This window comes from Chinchilla lanigera, unplaced genomic scaffold (genome assembly GCF_000276665.1).
Source record: "Chinchilla lanigera isolate Chin_1 unplaced genomic scaffold, ChiLan1.0 scaffold00046, whole genome shotgun sequence".
Classification (NCBI taxonomy): Eukaryota; Metazoa; Chordata; class Mammalia; order Rodentia; family Chinchillidae; genus Chinchilla; species Chinchilla lanigera.
Window position 1 is genome coordinate 10,077,822 of NW_004955447.1, and position 24,608 is coordinate 10,102,429.

The 24,608-nt window shown below is 36.4% G+C and overlaps 1 protein-coding gene across 11 annotated transcripts in view; it reads right to left on the reverse strand.

Moving 5' to 3' along the window:
* Adgrl3 (adhesion G protein-coupled receptor L3) overlaps positions 1-24,608 on the reverse strand; it is a 796,065-nt gene that overhangs the window by 165,143 nt on the left and 606,314 nt on the right. For 9 of the 11 annotated variants that reach the window (XM_005392863.2, XM_013518568.1, XM_005392854.2 and 6 more), the window contains 4 exons: positions 14,882-15,184; positions 14,345-14,448; positions 4,211-4,396; positions 1,278-1,316 (listed from right to left, as the gene is read on the reverse strand). In XM_005392863.2, coding sequence (XP_005392920.1) covers positions 1,278-1,316; positions 4,211-4,396; positions 14,345-14,448; positions 14,882-15,184 — 632 coding nt within the window. The remainder of the gene's footprint in view (positions 1-1,277; positions 1,317-4,210; positions 4,397-14,344; positions 14,449-14,881; positions 15,185-24,608) is intronic. The other 2 variants (XM_013518570.1, XM_005392859.2) reach the window with 1 other exon arrangement.

Genomic DNA, 24,608 nt, shown 5'->3' on the forward strand with positions numbered 1-24,608 from the left:
TCTTTCTTTCTTTCTTTCTCTCTTTCTCTCTTTCTCTCTTTCTCTCTTTCTCTCTTTCTTTTTCTTCCCTTCTTTCTTTCTTTTCTCTAAAGATAGCCAGAGTGTTTGGTTATGGGATTGTTCTGTTTCACACAAAACCCACACACCATACGGTTTATTTCTTGTAAACAAACTAAAACACAGTAGCTGGATAAGTATGACATTTGCATTGGGATTAATAATTTTGCAATGAGAAAGTAAGATAGACACAAGGAAACTTGAACAATAAAGAGTGCCATTTTGGAACTGAAGCATTCTATGCCAAAAATCCCAGGCTATTTCTCTCATACTGACCGGAGAAAAACCAAAAAAAAAAAAAAAAACAACGACAAAACTTGTAATTTTAAAATTAAAAATGAGTTTCAGGACACAAGTTCAGTTTGATTTGGCCCCCTTCTCTAAACCTGGGCAATTCCTTTTCACCTGTAAATGAATTCAGCCATCCTCTTTTTTACTTGCAAATGGTCTTTCACTGTGAATATACTGCTTTCACCTATAAAATAGGCTTTTCTCTACAAATAAAGTATTACCTTTCATTGGGTGGAGATCCTCCCCTACCCACTAAACCAAGTCCGTGAATACAGATTGTCAGATTCCACAGATTTCCAAACTGTTATGTGGTGTTCTTTCTCTTGAGGGCCTATATTCACTCCTCTTTTGAGTGTGTACTAAAATTCCTGCCAAAAAATTTTCCCCTTGCCTCTTACTGATGGGTCCTAACACGTTTGTTTCTGCTAGAAGAGTCAGTCAGTAAACCTCCGAAAATTCTATGTTCAGGACGGGTTGAATTCCTCATTCCCACTCCAGCACCATCCTCAGTCCCAGTCAGGTGACAATCTGACACTTCGGAGGACCCTGACCGAGCACCATTTCTGAATGACTTGGTACTCAGAGTGCAGATAAAAAGTTTTCATACCTACCTTGATGAAAAGTTCGAGATGCAGCTCTTGCACCCAACTCACCTCTTGGTGATGACCACTGTTCCCCCTCAAGTTGTCCCTCCTTCTTAGCCTGTATTCCTCTGGTTTGACCGAGCACGGGCACTGACATGCTTTGTTTTACTTCTTAGCACATAGTCATGCTTCTGCCCTTCCATTCCCATCCTCCCACTCCATTCCCTTCCTGAAACTTCTCAGGGCAATGTGGTATATTATCATTGTCTATCAGAGGTCCACACATGTTACCACCAGCAGAGACAGTTCAACAACTTATCACGTGTATAAAAGCACAAAAAGTACCTGGACATAGGCTCTGCAAGAGCGCTCTCTTTTCTGAAGCTGAATCCATTAAGACAGCAGATTAAACACAGAATAGAAAAAACAAGTTAGTGACAGAAGAAAACAAGAAAAATAAAAGAACACATCTACACAAAACACCTTACTTTTTGGTTCACTACCCTCTAGGAGAAAATGAAAGCTAAGCAGCAGCAAAATGTAGTCAATGGCTTGAAATATAGTAGCTAATACCCTTTTAGAACAACCCCAGTGAAAATTGGATGGTATAAAGCTGTTAATGATAGGAAGAAATGTTTTCAATACATTTAGTAGAAATTAGTTGTAATCAATATGCTTCATTCATTTGAAATGATCCATTGCATGTCAGGTTAGTTATTAATTTATGGGTAAAAAAATAAAGATCTAAAAAGTTAAGTAAATGATGTCAAAAGTTTGGAACCTATTTTAAAGATAGCAGATTGTCGTTTGCAGACAATATAGATGGTTAATGTGTACACATATCATGCATTTGTTCATACATACAAAAAAATCTGTTCATTGGAACAGAAATATCCACTTTTCATGACTATTTCATTGTAGGAACAGATATCAAGACACAAGTAACTTCTGATAAAAGGTGATTAATCTCTAACTTGTCACTTTTTATATTTCTTGATGAATTTCTTTTGACAATTTTAACCAAGAAGATACACTTTCGAAACTTTGGTGGGATAAGAAGTCTGTGGTTTGTTTCCATATAGAATAGTGCTTTTACAGATAAAAGGTTTGCAGCACCCTCTTCCGTCCCAAGTAGTTTTCCCTAGTGCTTAACGGAATGAACAATAGCAGTTTATTCACCCCGTTTAAAGAAGGGCCCAAATTTTTCTAAATTAGATGTGACTTTTCCCCTTCTTCCCTACTGTTTCTTCCCCACTGTTTCTTCCCCCTTCAGTAGCCTTGATTTTACAAAAAAGAAAATTAATCCAGTCTTAAGAAGCAGTTCCTCTGATGCTTTTGTCAGCTAATGCTCTCCGGACTCTAATTGATGCATTTTTCAAAGAGCATGAAACAGTTACTCCTCCAAAGAATTAGGAGAGGAATGAGTGCGACTGAATTGCTGGGGCTGTCATTTGGATCACTGACTCGTGTCCTCATTTCACAGGACTCTAAACCCTCCACGATTTCAGTGTGGAGCTCAATTGATTTGTACCAAGTTGACTTTGCAAATCTGATCGGTTATAACTGCTTTGGGGAAATGGGAACTTCAGGGAAGAGGACAAGGCAGCAAGCACGTGAATAACCTCTGCCCTCCCCGCTACTCACCCGCCATGCAAATTAACATATGACAAACCGTATGACAGAAACAACTGGAAAAAGCCAAATGGGGAACAAAAGAGAGCAGTAAAAGGCCTCATAAATGGAAATCTGCCCATTACGTAGTTATTTGGTATTCAGAGGAGGCAAGCTGATTAGCTGTAGCCAGTTAGAATGTGACATTAATCGCAGCTTTACCTGATATCCTCAGACATCAACATTTTTAAACAAAGATACAAATATCGGTGTAACGAGTCATGTTACGGATTCTAACACAAACAGAAATTACTACCACCAGTGCATTATGAAACAATAGCTGGCAGCCTTATTCACTCATAGTGCCCAGTTAGCCTGGGTAAGAACATTAAAATCATAGCATGGCCAGATTATACAGGCAGCTGTAGATTATGCTATCAGGTGTAGTTGCAGTTCTATCAGGTTATAAGTGGAAGTTGTTTAAAAAGTTCTACATGCTCAGTATGACAAAAAAAACCTTCATAATTTATATCCAATAGATAAAATTGTACCTGTTTTCTGGAGACGACATTGCAGATAAAACTATTTGCCTGCTTTTTCTGTGCTGAACAATCATTAGTTTCAAAAATGTCCACTACCTTGATGAGTGAGTGAGTCTTACTGCAGTAAGACATGAAAGAACTAACTGCATTAAATGACAATTCTGCAAAGTCATTTTTCAATCTTAAGAGGAATGCCCTTCTACTGAATTCCACAGAGGAACATTAGTCTTTCACTGGCAATTCTCATATTTCTAAGTGGGAAGATTATCTAAATATTATAGGATCTGAAATTCAAATTCAATTGCTGAGAAGCTCTACTACACAAATCCCAACCAGGGATTCTTCCCATTCAGTGTTATCAATCCTCGTATACTTTTTATCATCAGGTTAATTGAAAATGTCATAATTTGTAGTAAAGCTAAGTAATATTCTATAAATACTGTAATATATATTAATCTTTCTAATTTTTGTATTTTATATTAGTATTTATACAGATATTAACACACAGTAAATATTTTCTGAAATTTAAAATATGATTTTAATTATTTACAATTCAAATTTGCTAAAATACATTTAAAGTTCAAAAATTTTAATGGTAGTGACACAAAATCTGAGTAATTTAAAAATCAAAATGAACTAAAAGTTAAAAATCAGTTGCACCATGAATTTTTAAAGTAATACTAATTAGGTTTAAATATTTCATTTATATTGGAGTATTAATATTCTTTCTATTCTCTATTCTCTAAATTCCTACGGAGGGATTACACACATATATTGTCAGCTCTTCCAATATAAAAGTTTGAAGACAAAATGAATTAAAATAAATTGCAATAATCCAAGTTACTCTTGTCAGAATTTAGCTCACAAAACCAGGCGTTATACTATGAAACATAATATAGTAAATTTCAAATATTTATGAGCAGTTATTGTTTATTATTTCTTTGGCTTAAAGTCAAATGCTGCCATTATGATAATTAAATTGTAAAGTAAATACAATTATCAATTCTTTTCAGATTATCAATTCTTTTCAATGATTACTTCTTTTATTATATAAAATGAAGAAATATAAGCAGGGAAGTTTCACTCATTTTACAACTTTGAAGATCTGCACAGCAGGGTCCCTACCTTGTTCAAACTGCGAGCTGCGCTGTCTTTTCCACCCGGGGTCAGGTTCCTGAGCTGCACATCCAGGAGCCCCACGAGCTGGTCCATGGCTCGGACTGAGTAGGTGATGTCCCCAGCATTCAGATGGTTTCTGGTCTGCTCGGCCAGCTCTCTAGCGATGTTGGCTGCCGTCTCTCCAGATTTTAACTGCAATGTTGAAACAAAATAAAATGGAAAGAGTTCTTCCCCAAATATTTTATTGGTCTCTTGCCAATTGCTTTTGCATGTAAATTTGAGTCATTCGCGCAAGAAATAGTTATTAAACTCCATCTATACCTGGTTGAGAGCTTCAGATGTTTTCTGTAAATTCGTCCTGGTCTTCAAAATATAACTTGATTTTTATTTCTTTTTATTTTAAAGAGACAAAAAAATAAAAACGACAGAATTTCAAAACAAGATGATAGGAAATTAACAGTGGTTCTTATACCGCATATTGTTATCTTCAAAGTAGTTGCTCAGATTGCCAGATACAGGCATGCAAAATTGATCAAACAATATAACTAATAACTGTCTCTTCAATGAACTAGTAGAAATTAGCGGTACAATTATCTTTGCTATCTCATGTACATATACATATCTTTCTATTCCCTTCCTTCTTTTCTCTTTTACCCTCTCACAGTTTTGTTTTTTTTTTTTCTTTTGAGCAGTTCCTTTCCCTCTCACAATATCTATTGTACCTGTAGGATGTTATTTACTCTTTCAGTTTGTTCACTAGGGAGACAGTATAATGTTTACACATGTGATTTTGATTTATCTCAGTTATGTGTATGGTCTCAAAAACTACCTTTCGATTAATGACTTCAGAGAGTTTCTCCGGAGGAATTTCCTTTCTCGTTCTCTCTCCCTCTTGTTCCTCTCTCACAATCCCCGCCTCACTGAACCCACTGCCATCTCACTGAGCTAGATCCTTCCCTTTTGGAATTTGCAAGTCTCCCATCTCAGCCTCCTGGAGTGCTGCTATTACAGAATTGCTCTATTGCGCCCAGCTGAAGAATCTTATTTCTAAATATTATTTTCATCTTAATTATCCACTTCATTGGTGAAGGTCAGAGATTTGTCCTATTGTGAGTTTTTAAACTGGACTTCGATAAGACTGTACTATGAATTCCCAGTCATAGGCTACATGCTTAGATGTAAATACAATACAAACTTTCATTTTGCATATTTAGCTCTTAGTGAACCAGGCAAATAAGAAATAAATAGTAGCATTTGCAAATATTATTAATGAATATTAACTGAACTAATTGAGTATTCATCAGCTGTTAAACACTGTGAAAAATTTACCCCAAATAAAATCCTGCTTTTAAAATGATTTTTCTCTTCTTACTCAATACACAGTGAGAAATTTTGCTCCCCACAGGCAGAGTAGCAAATTACTGCTTAGTTTCTAGTGTTTTTCTTTTCTGAAACTACATGCTGATTTTTCAAATATGTTCTGTGGGAGTATATCAAATTGTCAATACTTCAAAGATGTTAAATGAAGCAAAAGCTAATACCCCATGATCAGTTGAAAAAATTTAATAGCCACGGGTAATAAGAAGATATGAATATATATATTAAACTTTAAGAAAAGTATAGAAAGTATTTTAAAAAGGCAAATTAGTATAATTTCCTGAGTTACAATCTTCTTTTAAATTAATAAAACAGGAATGGGACACATATAAACAACAGAGATAGAAGTATGCAAAGTTAACGTAACAGTCTTTCTAGGGACTGTTAAGGGTTTTAAGTGTATCTTTCCAAAGTTTAGTTTCCTGAAGCTGCTCAAAAGGATAGAACAACTGGGATGAGGGAAAAGAGAAAAGAAAGAAAAAAGAAAAAAAGAAGGGAAAAAATATATATATATGTATACACAAGATAGCTAAGATAATTGTACTACTAATTTCTATTGCTTTATTGAAAGGAACAGTTAATGTTTAACTGTTTGATCAATCTTACATGCCTATATTTGTTTATCTGGGTAATCAATTTGAAGATAACAGTATGTAATACAACAACCATTGTTAATTTCCTATCACCTCGTCTGAAATTCCATATTGCTCTTATTGTTTTTATGCTGTTTTGTTTATGTCTGCATGTTTGTTAATATGTTTTCATTCTTTTATCTTTAAAATAAAAAATATTTAGCTTTCCCCATTATTATTTAAATGCATAATAGTGTCATAATAGTGTTATCTCATAATAGTATTTTCAACTGGTTTGCTTTTTTTCTTTTTGTGAGATAGTTCAATGTAAAGCCCATGGTCACAAACAAAAAGATCTTTTCTTTGCAAACTGTCTAATGATTATTAGCATAACTAGAAAACTATCAGTACAACTATAAGTCTTAATCAATGAAATGAATTATCACTATCTATATAAGACAGTTTAGGATTTGTAGCAAGAATGAATGTTAAAAATAAATAAACCATAATACTTCAAAGATCCAAATTATATGTAATCATATTCTCAAATATAGAGAAAAAAATCTACTAAAAATTCAGTCTAATAACAAGGTTGTGGAAATGAATATCACCTCCACAAACTACTACTGAGAAAGTATATTTATATAGCTCCTATATAGAACACATTATCAGTGTCTATAAAGTTTTGATGTGTAAATACTGTATAGTTCAGCAACTTCTTTTACTACTATTACACATAAAAATAATCCATAGATGTGTAGAGTAATAGGAAATATCCAGTGATGCCCATGTAAGTTTATGATAGAAAAAAATGGGTTATGATTACATAACAGTGCTCAATATATATGTGCCATGCAGTAGTTTAAAATATGAAGGAAATCAATATTATTAAGTTCAGTCAGGATAAAAACACTACTTATAAAGATAATATACATAATGTTTTCACTTTATATATATAATAATACATGTAATATTCTCTGCTATGTATACAGAACATAGTCTACAGTCTCTGTGTACATACTTTTTATATATTCTATATATATTTTCTCTCTTTATTTCTCAGCCTAAGAAACAAAAGAGAAATCCTTTAATGTACTGTTTATATTTTATAAGAATATATCAACATAAGAAGGCTATTTAAAGTATTATTATACAGTTTGTAAGTGCTTTGTAGAAATCCTTGAAATTAAAAAATAAATCTGTACTGAATTAAAGGAATTTGTAAAATTGTTTAGTCTTCAAACCTATCAGACTGAACAGATCACTTTACAGAGTTCAAGGATAAGTATGTAACAAATTCCTATGGATCAAGGGATTGCTCATGGCCCAAGAGTTAGTCCAGAAAGTACTTCTAAGTTTTCACAAAGTGACATAAACATGATTACAAGTAACACATTTTAATTTATAAATATATTATATGATTATATATTATAGTATATATAATTATTATACATTATATATAAGTGCTACTTAATCTAGTAAATAATTAAACAAATTCTAAAATTCAGAGGGTTAGCAATGTAGCTGAGCAGTAAAGCTCTTGCTTAGCATGGCAAGATCGTAGGCTCAATACCCAGCAAGAAATTTATATACATATAAGTATTCAAATTCAGCATCCCACCAGTAGGTATGAGTACTGGTACAACTGGTTGGCAGCTTTACAGAAATTCTGCAGTATACATGAATATTCAGAGAGCCAGAATTCCTGTACTTTCCAAAGAGACATTCTCCTGATCAGTGCACCATTTATAGTGTCTTCCTCCAGTTCTTATTTTCTCCGTTTCCATTCTTATAATGAAGACTATATTTGCAGAATTGCTCCTGCATTATTTGATTCATCACTGTGTTCTTGGGGAATGGTTATCTTATTGCTCTCTCTATGTCTCTGTTACCACATGAGAATTTTTTCTGTCAGAAGTCAGGGCAGATGATCTCTGGGGTTTTTGATTTACCATAGTTGAAAAAAAACACTGAAATCTTCTAAGCAAGCCAAAATATTTGTTCATTAAGACATTTTTCAAAACAAAGTATGTAAAAATTGACTGTCATTATCTCTATTAGTGATCATGATAAAAAGCTAATTTATTAAACAGAAAAAATAATAACACTAGTATTTTCATATTATAATCCCACTCTTTTAGAATTATACAAGAATAGTCAACATTATCACAGCATTCGAGTGGGTGTCACTATAGTGATAAGGTGGAAAGAAGGCTTCTGTAATGCCCTTTTTCCTATGTATAGTGATATAAAGATGAAAATGATGATTAAATCAAAATATAATTGTTCCCAACATAAAAGATATTGATGAGAAGTCCAGCTACCAACATATACATCAAGAACCATGCACTTCTGTAAATGGCCAAATATAAAAATCAGTTACCTTGTTAGCTCAAAAAATAATTACATTTAGTCATTTAAAAAGTGTTTACTTATAAAAATGAAAATGTGGCTAAAACTCTCCAAAGAAATCCTGAAACTCAGCAATCACCACTGAGAAATTAATGAGAGAAAACTGAAGCACAGGTAAGTAACAAGTTACAAAAATATTTACAATAAATGTGAGGAGCAAATTTTTAAAGCAGTTTTTGCCAGAACTATCTCTCTCTTCACATTAAAAGGGAATAAATCATACCCAAATTTTTTCTTTCTTTCAACAACTATTTGAACACTTATTTTTTTCTGGTGGATAGAAAGATGAACTTTGTACAAATTTTTCCCTCAGGGCACTTTTACTTTACCAAGTGAGAAGGGAGATGTTGGCCCATAAAGGGAAAGAATGCAAATAACAGAAATGTTCATGAGATAGTATGGGAATACAGTGCAAGGAGAAAAGCAAGGGAAGGCAAGGAGAGGTTGACAATGAAGTAAAGCCTTAAAAGCTACATTGAGGGTGACCAGGCAAGATGGAGGACTGGCGTAGGCTTCTGGAAAGAAAGGGTACCTCAAACAAGGACAGTCTGACACACAGAAAGTTAAGTCCAGAGTAACCGCTGCTGTCCTCTCAGTCCAGTTATTATTGAGTAAAATTATCTTATTTCCATCAAATATACACATATCTCCTGATTCTGCCTCAGGTCTTCTTGAGTGAATACAGAGTAAAGTCATTCTTTTCTTACAGATATCATTACAATGTTTATCTCTAACCTTTCTTTTACTGAAGTTTACTAATATTGCTTACAAATAAGGACACGCATACCAAGAAAATTATGAGTGTTGTGAGGATTAGTAAATGCATTTACTAATGCCTGTGTTTATATGACTGGGTTATACGCAGGACTTGAACAGGGGGTGGGAGAGCCTGTGGCTTTACTTAATGATGATAATTACAACAGAAACAGACATTATGCACATTTCAAATTTTGATACAAGCAAAAACAATGTTCTTTAAAATAAGCTTTAAGAGTTTCTAGAATTTATTATGTCAACCATTCGTCCAGGGCCAAAAGAACTGGCTGAATATAGTGTTTAAATATATCACTCTACAGCTATTACTTCTCTGAAATCTCTACCTACTTTACTGTAATTCTGAGTCATGTGAGTATAAAATAACACGTCTATCTTACCACTGAAAGTGTTACGGAGTTTAAGTAGATGTCCCCCCAAAGTCTTATGTGCTCACAGGTGAGGCTTTTGGGAGGTGACCCACTCATGGGTGTGTGATACTCATCACTGGATTAGTCTACTGATGAATTTACAGCTAAATGTGATGCTAAGGGCTGAAGCTCGGTGGGAAAAGGTGGGTAACTGAGGATGTGCTCGGAAGTATATGTCCCTCTTCTTTCCTTAATCCCTTTCTGCATCCTGCCTGCTCTGCCATGAGCTATTTCTCCTGTGCTAGACCCCTCTGCCATGCCGCCCTGCCTTGGAGGGAGCTGACTATGGACTAAATCCTCTACAACTGTGAGCTAGACAACCTTTCCTTCTTTAACTTGTGGGTGTTGGGCATGTTGCTCTAGCAATAAGAAAGGACCCAAGATAGTGAGTTAAGTATAATGCCATATTAGTATAATTTCTGATACAATTAAGAAACAATTGATTTGCAGTTCATTCAAGAATTCCTTTTTGTTGCTGTTGTTTTTTTGTTTGTTTTTCTTCCGATACCACGAATCGAACTCACAACTTTGTGCTTGCCAGGCAGGCGCTCTGCCGCTGAGCTAAATACCCAGCCCAAAGAATTCCTAAGGATGTTAAAATCAAGACATTAAGATACAGAAGACAGACTGTTATGGTTGATACATTGTGTCAACTTGGGAAGTCTAGAGGTTTGGCTGAGTGACTCAGCCGCTCTGCATTGGGGTGAAAAGGACAGGCTCTTACCCTTCTGAGATGTTGTTCATGGTGTCAATTTGAGAAGTTTAGAAGGTTAACTGTGTAACTCAGCAGGGAGCCATAGTGCTTAGACTCAGCAGGGAGCCAGAGTGCTTACTTAGTATTCACTCTGAGCCTGTGCAAGAGGAGGACATGGAGATTGTAAGAGCTATATGCCCCCTGGGTGGGGGCAGCCTGCTTACAATGTAAAGGAGGGAAAGAGGCTTGCTCTGCAACTTCTCCCTTTTGCTCTTGTTGCTTTGCTGTTCCGCTGCCATGAACTGGCCATCTGCCATGTGCCACTCTGCCTAGGAGCCAGCCGAGTATGGACTGAAACCTCCACACACTGTGAGCTAAATAAACCTTTCCTTCCTTCATTTTGGGTTTTGGGTATTTTGTCTCAGTAACAAGAGAAAAGTAACCAAGACACAGACTCAACCTAATCTCCCAGGGCAAATGATTGGTTTATTTTATATCAGAAGGTACCAGTGTCATTTACAAATTTCCATACCCTTTTTCTACAGAAAATGAAACAATCTTCTTTACCAACAAAATAAAAAGGGCTGTGATTTGTCAGAAATAAAGAATATTCTCTGCGATGATACAGGTAACTCCTTCTCACATTTAGCCTAAGCCATGGAGTGGGAAGCACACCTCACACTGCACGTAAATAATAAGGAAGCTATTCAAACGAGTATCACAGAGCTTTAAATGGGAAAAGCTGAGGGAGATTGTAAATTGTAATGAATGCTTTAAAGGTATGCAAAACAGAAAATATAAATTCCTTCTGAAAACTTCAGTCTAAGCTGAGATCAAGCTGCATCCAGGAATTATGATTTTATATAGCAGACATTAAAGGAGGTGAGAAAATAGAATGTTTTGTCAAATGTATTTCAGGAGGCAGAGCTCTGAGCTAATGTGCAGCCTTCGGTGAAAACTGGAAAATGCTTTTACAACACTGACTTCAAGAAATAGTTGTTTATTCACAACGCCTTTCTGTATTTCTACTTTCTATCCATTCATCCACCTATACCTTTCCAGCCTTCCGCCCACTCAGCTAAAGACCCCCTCACCTTCACTGGTGGGATAAACTTTTCTTCTATAAAGATTGTGCTTTTTATTAATTCTCATCATTATGGAAGTATTCTGGGTAGTTTCTTTGCAACACATTCCTTCCTGAACCTGAAGCTTGCATTTAAAAGCTTACATTTCCTCTAGTGTAATGTAATCTACTCTCTATATCACATAAAAATTAATCTTGAGGATAGGACTTAGCTGAGTGGAGCAGCACTAGCCTCATATGTGTAAGGCCCTGGGTACAACTCTCAGAACCACAGGGGAAAAAAAGATCTTTAGCTTCACGAGTGCATGTGTAGCCCAAATTCATTTGTGAGTCCAAGACAATTGAGATTATTTTGTCTCCCTCTTCAACTGGTTGAGAAAACAATGTACTTTATTTTTTAAAATGCAAATCTAAAATTTGCTTTGTGCAACTAAGTTTCGATTTTTATATATTACAATTGCTGCTTATAAATGTTCCCACAAATAGAGAACAAATATTGTTGATATTGAAATTAATGCCTTAACCCATTTTACAGATGGGGAAATGTGATCCAGAGGTTGCTGACTTGCTTGTCCAGGATAACTCAACTATCAAGATCCTCAGGCCGGTTCATTTTCCTTTAAGATATAGGAATCCCTCAGAGGCTCTGTACAGCAGAGAAGGAGGTTGTGATGGTCTGAATATTTGTGGCCTCCAAAATCGATATGTTGAAAGCTTAATGGTATTGAAAGGTAAGGCTCTGCAGAGGTGTTTAGGTCAGGATGTGGAGCCTTAATGAATGGGTTCCTCCCCTTATCAGTACCCAGAGGATCTCCTGGTGTACCCACCATGTGAGGGTATAGCAAGAAGTTACTACCTTTGTACCAGAAAGCAGCCCTCACCAGACAATGAATCTGCTGCTACTTTAATCTTGGACTTTCCAGCCTCCAGAGCCATGGAAATGCATTTGTTGCTAAGACTGAAGTGTCTAAGACTGCAGAGAATATTCACTCACAAACCCCTGGAGAGAAAGCAGCTACCTGTTTCAATGAGGCAGAAGGGTAGGGAGAATAAATCATTACAGGCATCTACTTTGCTTTAATTTTCCAGTATGGCAGAAAAACTCAGAGGAGAAGGAAAGAGACAGCAGGCAGCAAGGGCAAAGTAAATGAGCAGGACTCCAGAGCTAGTGAGCGAGCCTGGGGCTATGAAGGGGATCAGAATCTTCCCACTACAGACTGGGCAATGCTGAGTGTCCCCGTGAAGGTAGAAACACTTATAACAACAGCTCCATTGCTGACCCTGGACCAGTTAAAAGCTGAGAATGTTACACCTTGAAGATTTACAAAACTTACATTATTGTTAAAAATTGTTATAAATTCCAGTTGCCTGGAATTAATTTTAATATAATTGTAACGTAACATATCATAACTTTAGAGACTCGTGAAGGTTAACGAGAGATGCCCTGGATGGACAAAACTATTTATTACAAAACAAAAACATCCAACTGTCAATCAAATGGGCAACTGCTGTCTGGTCTTTGAAAGGAATTATCTCTTTTGTTCTAAGATTAGCAAGGCTGCAGAGGAAAGAAAGGAATTAAGTATCATTATTAATTAAAGTCAGTAATTTCTGCAATGGAAAAGTCCAACCCTAGTCAGAAATTATCATGAAAACATTCAGCTTTCTAGGTGAACTACTGTTGAATTTATATTAACCTCTGAGCTAAGTACCTAGGGAGTATCTTTCAAAAGTTGCTAATGTAAAAAGATATGCTACTGATCTCTTAATCTGATCACATCCAGCAAGAATTATTTGCCCTGGGGTCTGAGCTACATTGTAATAAAATCAAAGGACATAAAAACTGTGGCAGGAACACTTCTGAAACTGGAGAAGCATCATTATGAATAGCAACAAGTACGGAGCTGCATATGTAAGTGGGTAACTGGAGTCAATACAGTGACTATTCTTCCACGATTTAGGGTGAATACGTAGTTATGGCTTATCTGCTAAATGATCTACTGGGTAGATATTTATGGATTATTATACAGTATATTATTGAGGATAAGCTTGGTTAAAAACAATTGGAGAAAAGAGCAAATAGCACAGGCCAGCTTTTAGTAAGGCCATCATTTGTAATATTTCTGAGGGAAAAATCTCTTTCAGAAATTCCTCGGCACAGCTAATATGCCATAGAAGGACTCTCCATTTTAGTAGTGCATAAATCCACATAAATTGCTATAATAAGGATTCATCCCACAGCCTTATTGGCATAAATGCACATCTGGTCTCTGTTTGTAATGAAATCAATTCAAAGTCCCACAGTGCATTAATAATAAAAATGTTCAACATATTGCAACCAAATAAGCCCTGCACATCTGAGTTTGCAAGATTCTGCCACACATGTGTATGCTTTTAGCACGGATAAATGATTAGGTCACAGAATATCTATTAAATGGCTGAAAATTTCAAAAACAGATTTTTATTATAATTATTACTGCCACAGGGAAAAAAAAAATCCTTACGAATATATGCTAGAAGGTTTTGCTTGCTTGATTTATTTAATGCCTCTTGGACTTTTATATCTGTAGTTCACAATCCATTGAAATTTTATTAATAATAAAATTATTATAAGCAATACTGCCTGGCTTACAGGAAGTTCATGTATCTGATTTTTAAAAAGCAACTAAGTTCTAAAATTAGCATACAGTATGTTGTCCCTAAATGGGAAATTAAATTAAAATGTGAGAATTTTTCCACATTAATTTTTTCTAAATTGATTCAATTGTTCTCAGCAGCTATAATCAAAGAGGATGTAGTTTCAGTCATGACATTTACCTTCTGTGTTATGTGATTAACCCACGGCGAAGAGCAGTTGCTGAGATCTGGTCCTTGGGGGTCCCAGATTCCATCAGGAGCGAGGCATAGGTAAGTTGATACACCTATAACAAGGGAAGAAATAAGTCTGTTTCAAATGCCCAACCCATTTTTCTTGGAATAACTATATTTGAGGCGCTTAAAATATGAGCAAAATTAATAATGAGATAATTAAATTGAGATACATCTATTGTCTATTAAACTCCACATATGGAGTTGCTTGATAAGCAACTGGCATTAGAGAAACGTTGTACAACACACAAAAGTGTGTGTGGGGAGGTGACTGGTCCATGGGTGTGCTGCTCTCATCAGTGGAGTTGTGCATGGTGAGTGTAGCAGCTCTTTGTGCTGTTAGAGAAAGAGAGATACAGAGACAGAGACAGAGACAGAGGCAGACAGAGAGAGAAGGAGAGAGGAGAGGGATTGCAGGGGGAACAGTAGAAAAGTAAGCCAAAAGTGAGAGAAGACCTTTAGCTTCTGTCTTCAGAAGAGGTTTACCTATAGTCCCTGCAGGGCATGGCTGTTTTGCTACTTGTCCTTGCCGGGTCTTAAACCACATGATTTCTCGAGCTTCCACAGCTTCGCAGCTCTCTTCCATTGCGGGAATCTGGGACGCTGCGGATGGGAGGTGTGTGGTGATGTCGCCCAAAACCTCCACAGCTGGTGACGGGGTGCTGGTACTCCGGTTTCTTCTTCCGGACACCGAGGGGGTGGTGCTCCTGCCGGCGCCCCACGTCGTGGTCCGGAGGGTGGTGCTGGTGGTCGTGCTTCCCATGCCAAGAGGTCCTGTGGTAGAAACTCCTGGAACACAATCAGAAAGAGAAGCCTAGATTTCTTGCTCTCAGTAGGACCTCAAGGTGTCTCTGTACTGTAGAAAACAGTTTAATTTGACAAGTCAAAGAGTTTTAACACTCTAGAAACCCTGAAGGTCAATTTATTTTGAACACAACAACATATAAGCCAATACCGAGGGATCAGAACACCACCTGGTTACCAAAGTCTCCATTTGAGCACCACCAGGCGTGGGTTTGTACGATGCCCTCAACTCTAAACACAGAAAACAAAACCACCACAATATAATTTTTCAGTAAGCTTCTCCATGTTCTAAGCCCTCTAACAATTAGAATATTAAGACATTATTCCCTCTTAGAATTTTCAAATAGTATAGAAAAAAGAGTTATGTAAAATAGTCACATCAGGTATAACATGAGTTTCTAAATATGGGACAACATTTTTCAAAAAAAGACAACGTAAACTTAGGTGTGGAGAAGCTAGAAAATAAAGAGCAATTTTGAGTCTGCTTTTCTTAATACACAGTAGCTTAGAGATTTACCAGTGCTTTTAGGAATAACCTTTTGCAACAAAAATTTCAAGCTTGACATTTACTACAGTATTGCTCTCGCTTTTTGGATAAATTACTTCCTAATAAGTTGGTATTTTTTTTTAAAGTGCGAAAATATATTCCAAACTTCAAATGAAGCAGTTAGTTTCCTAGACCAGATTTTAACATAACTGAACCTATAACGTATATAGGATGTCTTCTAAGTACTAAGGGACTATGTGCTGCAAAGAATTATGCATCTTCTGGGGAAAACATATTCATATTCTCATCAGGGGATGGAAGCTTGGACCAGCCCTTCACCTACTTACCCTGTTACTAACTGTATGATTCAAAACTGCTCCTAACTTCACTGCCTGGCAATAAACTGTAAGTGTACTAGCGCTGGCACAAGACTACTCAGGTGTAAAGAGCTGTCAGGCTCCCTGCAAGGAGCCTCCAGCTGTTTGTCTTTCATTGTCCACCTCTCAGAAGTTAACTACACACACTGAAGACCACTTCTTAACTCTGCTGCCCCAGAGGAGGGCACAGATTCACCGCGGTGCACAGGCTATACATATAAATTCCCAAGGCAGGCTAGACCTGACGGCGGAGAGTCCTGACTTCTGAGCAGTCAAGGAGGAGTACAGCACCCCTCAAGTGCTGCTGCTCGTCTCCTTTCTCTCATCTGTTTTCTCAGCCTCCATCTCATTTCTCTGAGCTCTTTTTGTATGTGAGCGGCACTGTTCATAACTGCTTTGACACAAAATCCATACAAAAATGCAAAGTATCTTTCTTTCCTTCTTACACACACACACACACACACACACACACACACACAGAGGATTGACTTCAGATTGCTACATGCTTCTGTCTAATTCTTCTATTCACAATCCATCTACTTTTCTTTGTCTTTCCAATCGTCACTATTTACACTATTTACGTTTAGTCAAACATCACCAGTGAATGAATACGGAAGACTTCTAACTATTTTGCAGTACCCGAGTAAAACTGTAATACTCTTATTTCATTCTTTATTATTGCAAGTTGAAGATCAGAAATTAGAAAATAAAATGACTAAATAAAGTTCTAACCATTTAATAGAGGTCAAAATCTCATGGCCTATTTCAAAATATATTAAATGGAGATTTGTTGGTTTCAAAATATGTAAAATTATAACTAAATTATAAACAAAAGTAGGATTCAATAGATACATTTGCATAAAAACATGTCAAAACTGTTACATAGAAGGAAGAATATTTAATAACATGAAAATTAAATTCTTGACACTAAGAAACATCAGCTTTTAAAAAATTCACTTCAATGCTGCTATGGTTTGGAAAAAGATTGGTGCAGATTTTTGCAGGGGATGAACAAATTCTTTTTTACTTCATACTGTGGAGAATAGGAAGGCAATAGTTAAAAGCTAACTGCATGAGGTTTCTCCAACTCCATTAATTTAAATAATGCCTGCTCTCATTTGTACTTTTGAAGAGACTATGTTGAGTAACTTTCAGTTTTTTGACAGGAACTATAATCTTTTCATTGATAATGAGCTATAGTTTTTGTTTCAAACAAAGCATTTCTAGCTCTTCTTTGTCTTTTTTAAGTTTGATAATGTAGAAAAGGAGCGTTATAGCAGTTACCTGTTATTAGCTAAATAATCTCATGCTCAAATTAACTTGTTCAGGAAAAGTCTCTGAACTCGAGCAAAAACTACTTTTAAAATAGAAACTGTTGTTCAGTTGTCTTCCTTCTCTTCAGAATTGTATAGATACAGAAGAAAGCTTTCAAAATTAAGGTGCCTTTCTTCAACTAGCTATTTTAATTAGCATATAACTGTGAGCAGAAAAGACCTGTTCAGCGCCATCTTCATTATGATGAGACTTCACAGTCGCATGAGTAGTAAGAAGTTTTTTGTCCTATTGTCTTCATTGCATTAACCACACATAAGGAGCATTGCACAATACCGTGGACTTCTGCTTGCTGTGACTTCAGGTTTACAAATATTGAATAGATTTGTCTTTTAGCATAGATTTAATATATCTACCACTGTGCTCTATTTAAGTGATCCAGATTTCAGACTTTTGAAAATCACAGCATCACACCAAAATGTGTTTAACAATAGCCACATGTAATGGAAATTAATGCTGTCTATTAGTTTCTGAAATTACTCATTCAGACTATTTTCTACCTTTTCCCAGAATTACTTATTAGAGTATAGAGGGGGTATGTGTCTCTCCTGAGAAAGATCCTTAAGTGCTTTCTGTCTGCCTTCCAAAAAAGAAATCACCCTTTTGGTAAGCCCAGAGCTTTCGTGATTTTTCCTCCAACGCCTTTATGATCTTGCTCATCGTTTTGTTTTACCTTTAAACCACACAAAATTACCAGTAGCTCTCCAACTGGATATTTTTTGCCTTAGAATCTTTGCCCCTTCTGTAAAGCACTGCTGCTCCACTGTCACCTAGGTGACATCTATGTGTCCTTTGGGGCTTAGTTTGTTTGCCCTCTACCTGGAGAAGACTTTTCAAATTTACTGAGCCTGGGGTAGACACTAGCATGTGTTTTGCTAAAATTACCCCTTTGAGTTTTGTGTCTGACTCACAACAAATAAGCCCCGAGTTAACACAGAGGAATGTCAGGGAGAGCTCCAGGGCACAGCACGGGGCACAGAACCACAAAGCCTGGGGAAAGTAGATGGAAAGAGCAGACCACGCGTAGCTAAGAGTTCCCAGCGTAAGAACTGGAATGCTCAAAACTGCGCCTACCCCGTCATTAAGAAAGCCCCGGCAGCCCTCAGAGAAAATAATCAGAAGTCAAGGCCTCCAAGAGGACCCTGTCTCAGACAATCATATTAAGCGAATAAGCTTTTATGAAGCAGTAACACTATAAAACAGATTTCCTAAAACGTCCAATGTGTTATGAAACACATTGAAAATACTCTGTTTTATACACATACGAACATTAGGGATCAATATAGAACTTATTTCCTTGGAACTGTGCCACAGAAAGATGTCTACAAGCGGGGTCAGACTCTTCTGTTTGACTTTAAGCAGAATAAAAGTCAATTTTAAAAGCTTCCCCTGGTCTCGCATCCTCTTCCTTCCATTTACTGCTATGTGGGGCTCCCAAGGGCTCTGCTCAACGCCAGCATTTGGCAGAATGAGTGCTAGTGATATACATGCTGTCACCAGTGCCCAAGGAAGAACTTGTCTTATTGCTAAACGCTGAGGGAAGATTCAGAGTCACCAGAGTCACTGATTGGCGAAGCTCCAGCCCATATTATAAACTCTAAGGGTTCATCTTTTTCTTCCAGCAAGTGAGAAGTGATGTGATGCAATTTCAGCGCTCAGTATTATTGAGTCTTACCTGATGACACAGGTAGCTTAATAAACCTATGTGTTATGAAGGCGCTTGTGGGGCTGTGTGCCAGGAAAGGTTACTGTCCACAAGGAAGTAGGTTTGAGTGACCACGTATATGTAACACCCAAATCATGTAATGCTCCTCATTATTTTGTCATTATTACTGTGCCATTGTGCATAAAAAATTAGTATTCTCAGAAAAAAAAGATAAACAAAACTCAATTAAAATTCCCTCCTATAACTTTATTTCAAAATAAAACAAAAAGACACCCTAATATTCCTGTCCCTTGACACATAATATCCATAGCTTCTTTTATTCTTATGAGTTTACTTATTGTCTTTAAATTCTTCTCTTCAGCCTATCTTGAGCAAATATTTTGAATGTCATTAGCGTTTATAGTTTGTAGAGTATATGAATAACAGTGGAAATAGCTAAGGAATATTTTGTGCTTTACATTTTGTAATATTTTTCTTTATAACTATTCATTTAATTATGTCAAAAATTTATAGAGTATTCCTATGAATGCATGCTTTAAAAATGAGAAAACAGGATGAAATGATAAGTGAATCATAATCTAACAAATAGCAAATGAATTGGTATATACTGTTTTCAAGTCCTATGCTTTTTGTTTGTTTGTTTGTTTGTCTGTCTGTCTTTTTCCGGTACCAGGAATTGAACTCATGACCTCATGTTTGCCAGGCAGGTGCTGTGCCTCTGAGCTAAATCCCCAGCCCCAAGTTCTATGTTTTTAATATTTTGCTACTAAGCTGCCTTTCTGAGTTCCTTCATATATTTAACAATACGAGTGTTCTGTAATCTCTTAAGAAAAAGCTGAAGGAAATAAAAAAATTTAGTAAGACATTACTATGTCTGATTACAAAACATTCATTACTTGTGATGAGCATGGTTCTAAGAAAATGTAATACTTAAGACAGAATCTAAAACTTTGCAAACTTAGCATAAACTTCACTGCAGAAGAATTGTTTATTCTTACTAATAAAGTACATGGATTTTCTTCTTTATTTTCCTTTACTTTTATCCCCCCTACAATCTCTTGTAATGGTTTCCTCATTACAAATCTTTCTCTTGTGCTAACTTCTTTCCAATAGACAATGTTCTGGCCGCTTAAAGACAGTTCTTTCCCCCAGCCTCCAAATCCTCACTGAATTCAAGGTCAGCTATGAAAGAAATCTCCCCAAGGGCCTGGGGGAGGAGACAGGAAAACTGAAACCATCATAGCACTGGAAGTGGCTTTGGCTGGGTAGAAGGAGGAAATTCTTCCTGACCCCCAATGATAGCGGCAGCATGTTTTATTATAATCAGTTTTTAAAAAGAAACATTAATATTACCTATTATGAAACAATACAGTTCTTTTCCATATCCACTTATAATATTTGCATTATGGCCTCTAGAGAGAGTGAAATCCCATACCCATCAGCCATGTAGAGGTATATTTATTTTTGTAATTTGATCTATTTAAATTTTCAGGTTCTCTCTTAGGATATTATCCTTACTGTAAAAACAAGAGATTATGTTTTAATAAACATGAAATTATAATGGCCTTGTTAGGTAAGATAATATTATAAAATGGAAGATTTTAGGGGCATTTATTAAAATTATCTGCTACATCTTTAGACTCTGTTGTTCCAGGAGCTGTGCTGATATATGTACTCTAATTTACACTCCCAACAATTTTCAGGTGGGCATATTTACTAAGGAGATGAAATAAGTCAAATTAAGTAATTGTCCCAAATTTCCATAGCTGGAAAGAGATAAAACCAGGATTCTACCATCAAAATTTTTCCCTTTCCATGAGGGTAATGGTGTTGCCAAAAATGCATACATATATGTACATTGATTAAACTCTTATAACCAGGTATGGTGGCACATGCCTGTAATTTCAGCACTCAGGAGGCTGAGTCAGGAGGATCACTGCGTGTTTGAGACCAGCCTGGGCTACAAAGTGAGCTCAAGGCCAGCCTGAACTGCATAGCAAGACCCTGTCTCAAAAAAGAGCCCCCCACCCAAAAAAAACCTCTGTATGAATTTCAATATTAATAGGCTCCAAATTCTGCTCACATAGACTTTCCTAGGGCCTCCTATGGCCCAGACCCAATGGGAACTTACTGAGTACATGCTACAGACCAGGCAATATTCAAAGCACTTTAGGGAGATTTATCTATTTAATTCTGTAAAGAAACCCTTAGGAGAGCACATTTAGCAACTCTCACTGTGCAGATAGTGAAACTGAGACATCAAGAGGTGAAGCGTCCTTCCAAAAGTTCTGAGTTCATAAGCACAGAGGAGCCGTCTGAACACTGTTACAGTGACCCCACCCCTAGCCACGCTGAATTAGGGTACTGAGAACCTGAACTTGACCCATGGCAGAGCGGCCTGCTTGCTGCTGTTGAAAGTAGAAGGAGTAACCCCACGGAGCTAATTGATGTTTGTTTATGGCATGGCTAACTCCACTAGGTAGGGATGCAGGGCCACCAGACCAGGAAAATATGGTGCTTGCAGAAAACTTGATACATGCTCAGCGTGTCCAATGGGCAACAATCAACCCACAAACAACCATGTGGTGGAACAGCTGCTGTTTCTTGCACATCTGTAAAGTGCAAGGCAGCGTTCTAAAGTTTTCTAGGCATGGAGGCACAGAGATGTTAAGCAGATTTCCCAGTTTCACCCTGTCCTGAAGTGGGAAAGCCAGGATTTCAACGTTAATAGTACAACTGCAGAACATGGGTACCCACACACTTTGCTGAACTGATGAGGGTGTCAGGGTGTTCTTAACATGTCACTCTAGGGCATATATTATATACTACAAAAGAGCTCATCTTTCAGAATTATATGACTGATGTATTCCATCCACATTTATTATTCAACTACCATGGGCTAGACATTATACTGGGAAAAAATATTCGGTGTAATTATCACATTCCCTGCCTCATGAAGTCTTCTCCAAAGTTTTTACTGAAAAAACCACTGAAGAAGATATAAAACAGTAACATGATAAATGCATAAATTTTGTACATATGTATATATTTATACACACAACTGAAGGTATATATATATAAATATATATAGTTGCAAACATCTTAAAATTGATAAGATACTATAGTAACAGTAACATCATCTTACAATGTAATGAGATAAATACTCTATCATTTAAAAGAGATTAACCTTCAGCAAATTATATACCCTTTGCCTTAGATTTATTTCATCTTTTAAATACAGTTTATATGGACATTATCAGAGAAAAAAATGACATCTGCTTAACTTACCTAATAAGATATATGGGAGAGAATAAGAGCTTTACAAATGTTTATTAGCAGTGACAATATTATTTATTCCTTAATTTCAATGGAGAATTTTTTGACTGCTCATCATGTGCTAACTAGGTACCATCCTAAATGCTAGGGGTACAGAAGTAAACAACCAATAAAACTTTCTGCCCTCAGGAGGAAAGGCAGATAGCATCTACAGTACAAGAAATGTACACTCTATTAGAGTTAAGGACTTCTAAGAGAGGGTGCATGTCACTTTTGACTATAGATGGTATGACCTTCTGTCTACATATTCGGCCATCAATTGGTCTAATGAATGTTTTGTTTCTTATATTAATGTACAACAATTATTCCTTTTTTGAAAGATTGTTTTGGTCTCTTTGACACAGGGTTTTTCTATGCAATTCAGGCTGGCCTTGAATTCACATTGTAGCCCAGGTTAGCTTTGACCTCTCAATGATCCTCCTGCCTCAGCCTCCTGATTGCTGGGATTACAAGCCTGTGCCACCATGCCTAATGACTTAATTATTCTTATATACATTATTTTATAGTGCTATGTTACTAAGACTTGCTTGAAATTGGGATGACCAAACAAAAAAATTTGACTCCCGAAGTACAAAATATTCTGGCATACTAATAGAGTTACGTTGGTATTCCCATTACTGTGAAATTTCTAAAAGCTTTAATGAAATGGAAGTCAAGTAACTCTGAAGTGAAAGAAAACATAAATAAAAATACCAGAAGATTCAATTCAACTGAACTAAAGATCACTCATTTCCCGACAAACGGTAAAACATTCCAACAGTGCAAGTTGTTGAATGGGTATGGATTTAGAATTACTGCTTACTCTTAGCTTCGACATTGCATTTCTTTCCCTAGTTCTGACAACATCATTATTGCCCTGTTATTAGCATTATTGCTTTATATAAGCAGTGATATTTGTCTTACTATTAACTTGAGAATTATAATTTACCTACAAAGATAAAGGAATACCTGAATGTAAATGTTGCATATGACTTAGTTATGAGAAGCATGAAGTTAAAATAAATTCAAGAAAAATAAAATTATGCTTCCATTTGGAAATAAACATTCAAGTGAACCGTGATGAAGAGCCTATAGCTTAAGCACCAAGGCTTTCATTTCTAAGACTGCGATTTTAGTCACTTTGGTTCACTGCAGATGATTGCAGAACATACCTGTGCTTGTCTTTGTGACACACACACTTGTTTCTAACAAGCTGCTAAAGAAGGACCTTTCCACGGAGGCTACCCTTCTGGTTATTTGTTGTTTCTATTTAGTGTCTGGAAAGCAGGGTGGCATGGTACTTTTTAAATACTTCAGGACCTTAAGAAAACAAAACTTTCAGCATCGATTTTTCATCAAAAGACAGAAATGAAACAAAAGGAGATCCAGCGAGATGCTGCAGTGGGAAAGGAAAGCTGAATAGAGCAGAGTTCCTTTCCTCCAGGAGCTCCTGTTCCAGGTGGGCTACTTTATCAAGGGCTGTAAGTCAAAACACGCCCATCGCCCATGGAATGCTGAGAGTCACTGAGTGTTCCCTAATCCTGCTGAGGGCACTAACCCTTTCATTTTTTCATGTAAGTACATAATAAAAAGGAGACCTGCTTAAGTGATACGGAAATGATTCTTAAATTCAAGTAAAACCACAGTCAGAATTCCCCCAAAACACTTAACAATCAGTGCACAAACTATACACTCAATAGCTGAATTGTCATTCTGCTACAACCACATATAAATTAGGCTTCTCTTTGTGAGGTTGAGGAAATTTGACATTCCACTGTGTTTGTCATGCAAATATACTACCTGGAATAGGATAGGTGCTCCACAAATGCATGGTGGGTAACTCATGGGAAAAAGCTTATGCATTATTTGGAAATATGTTTTCAGAACATCAGTACATATGACTGTGTTCCAATTACGCTGTGATTTTGACAAGATTGTATTAAAAATTTGACCACCGACTCCAGATTAAATTTTATAACAAGATTTAATATATAAATTTTAAAATTTTACTTATAAAGTTTTTGTCATTAGAATACTAAGATGAGAAATTATAGGCTGAGAAGACAAAGAAATATAAAATCTTTAAACGGATATTACTAATTCATAATTACTTTCTTCAATGATGAAAGACAAGACAGGAACGGTTTTTTCAAACTAATGACTCAGTGGATGAGTGATGACCACAAAGCATTTTCTGACACAGAGTTAGGATGTGTAGCGTTAGGATGTGTA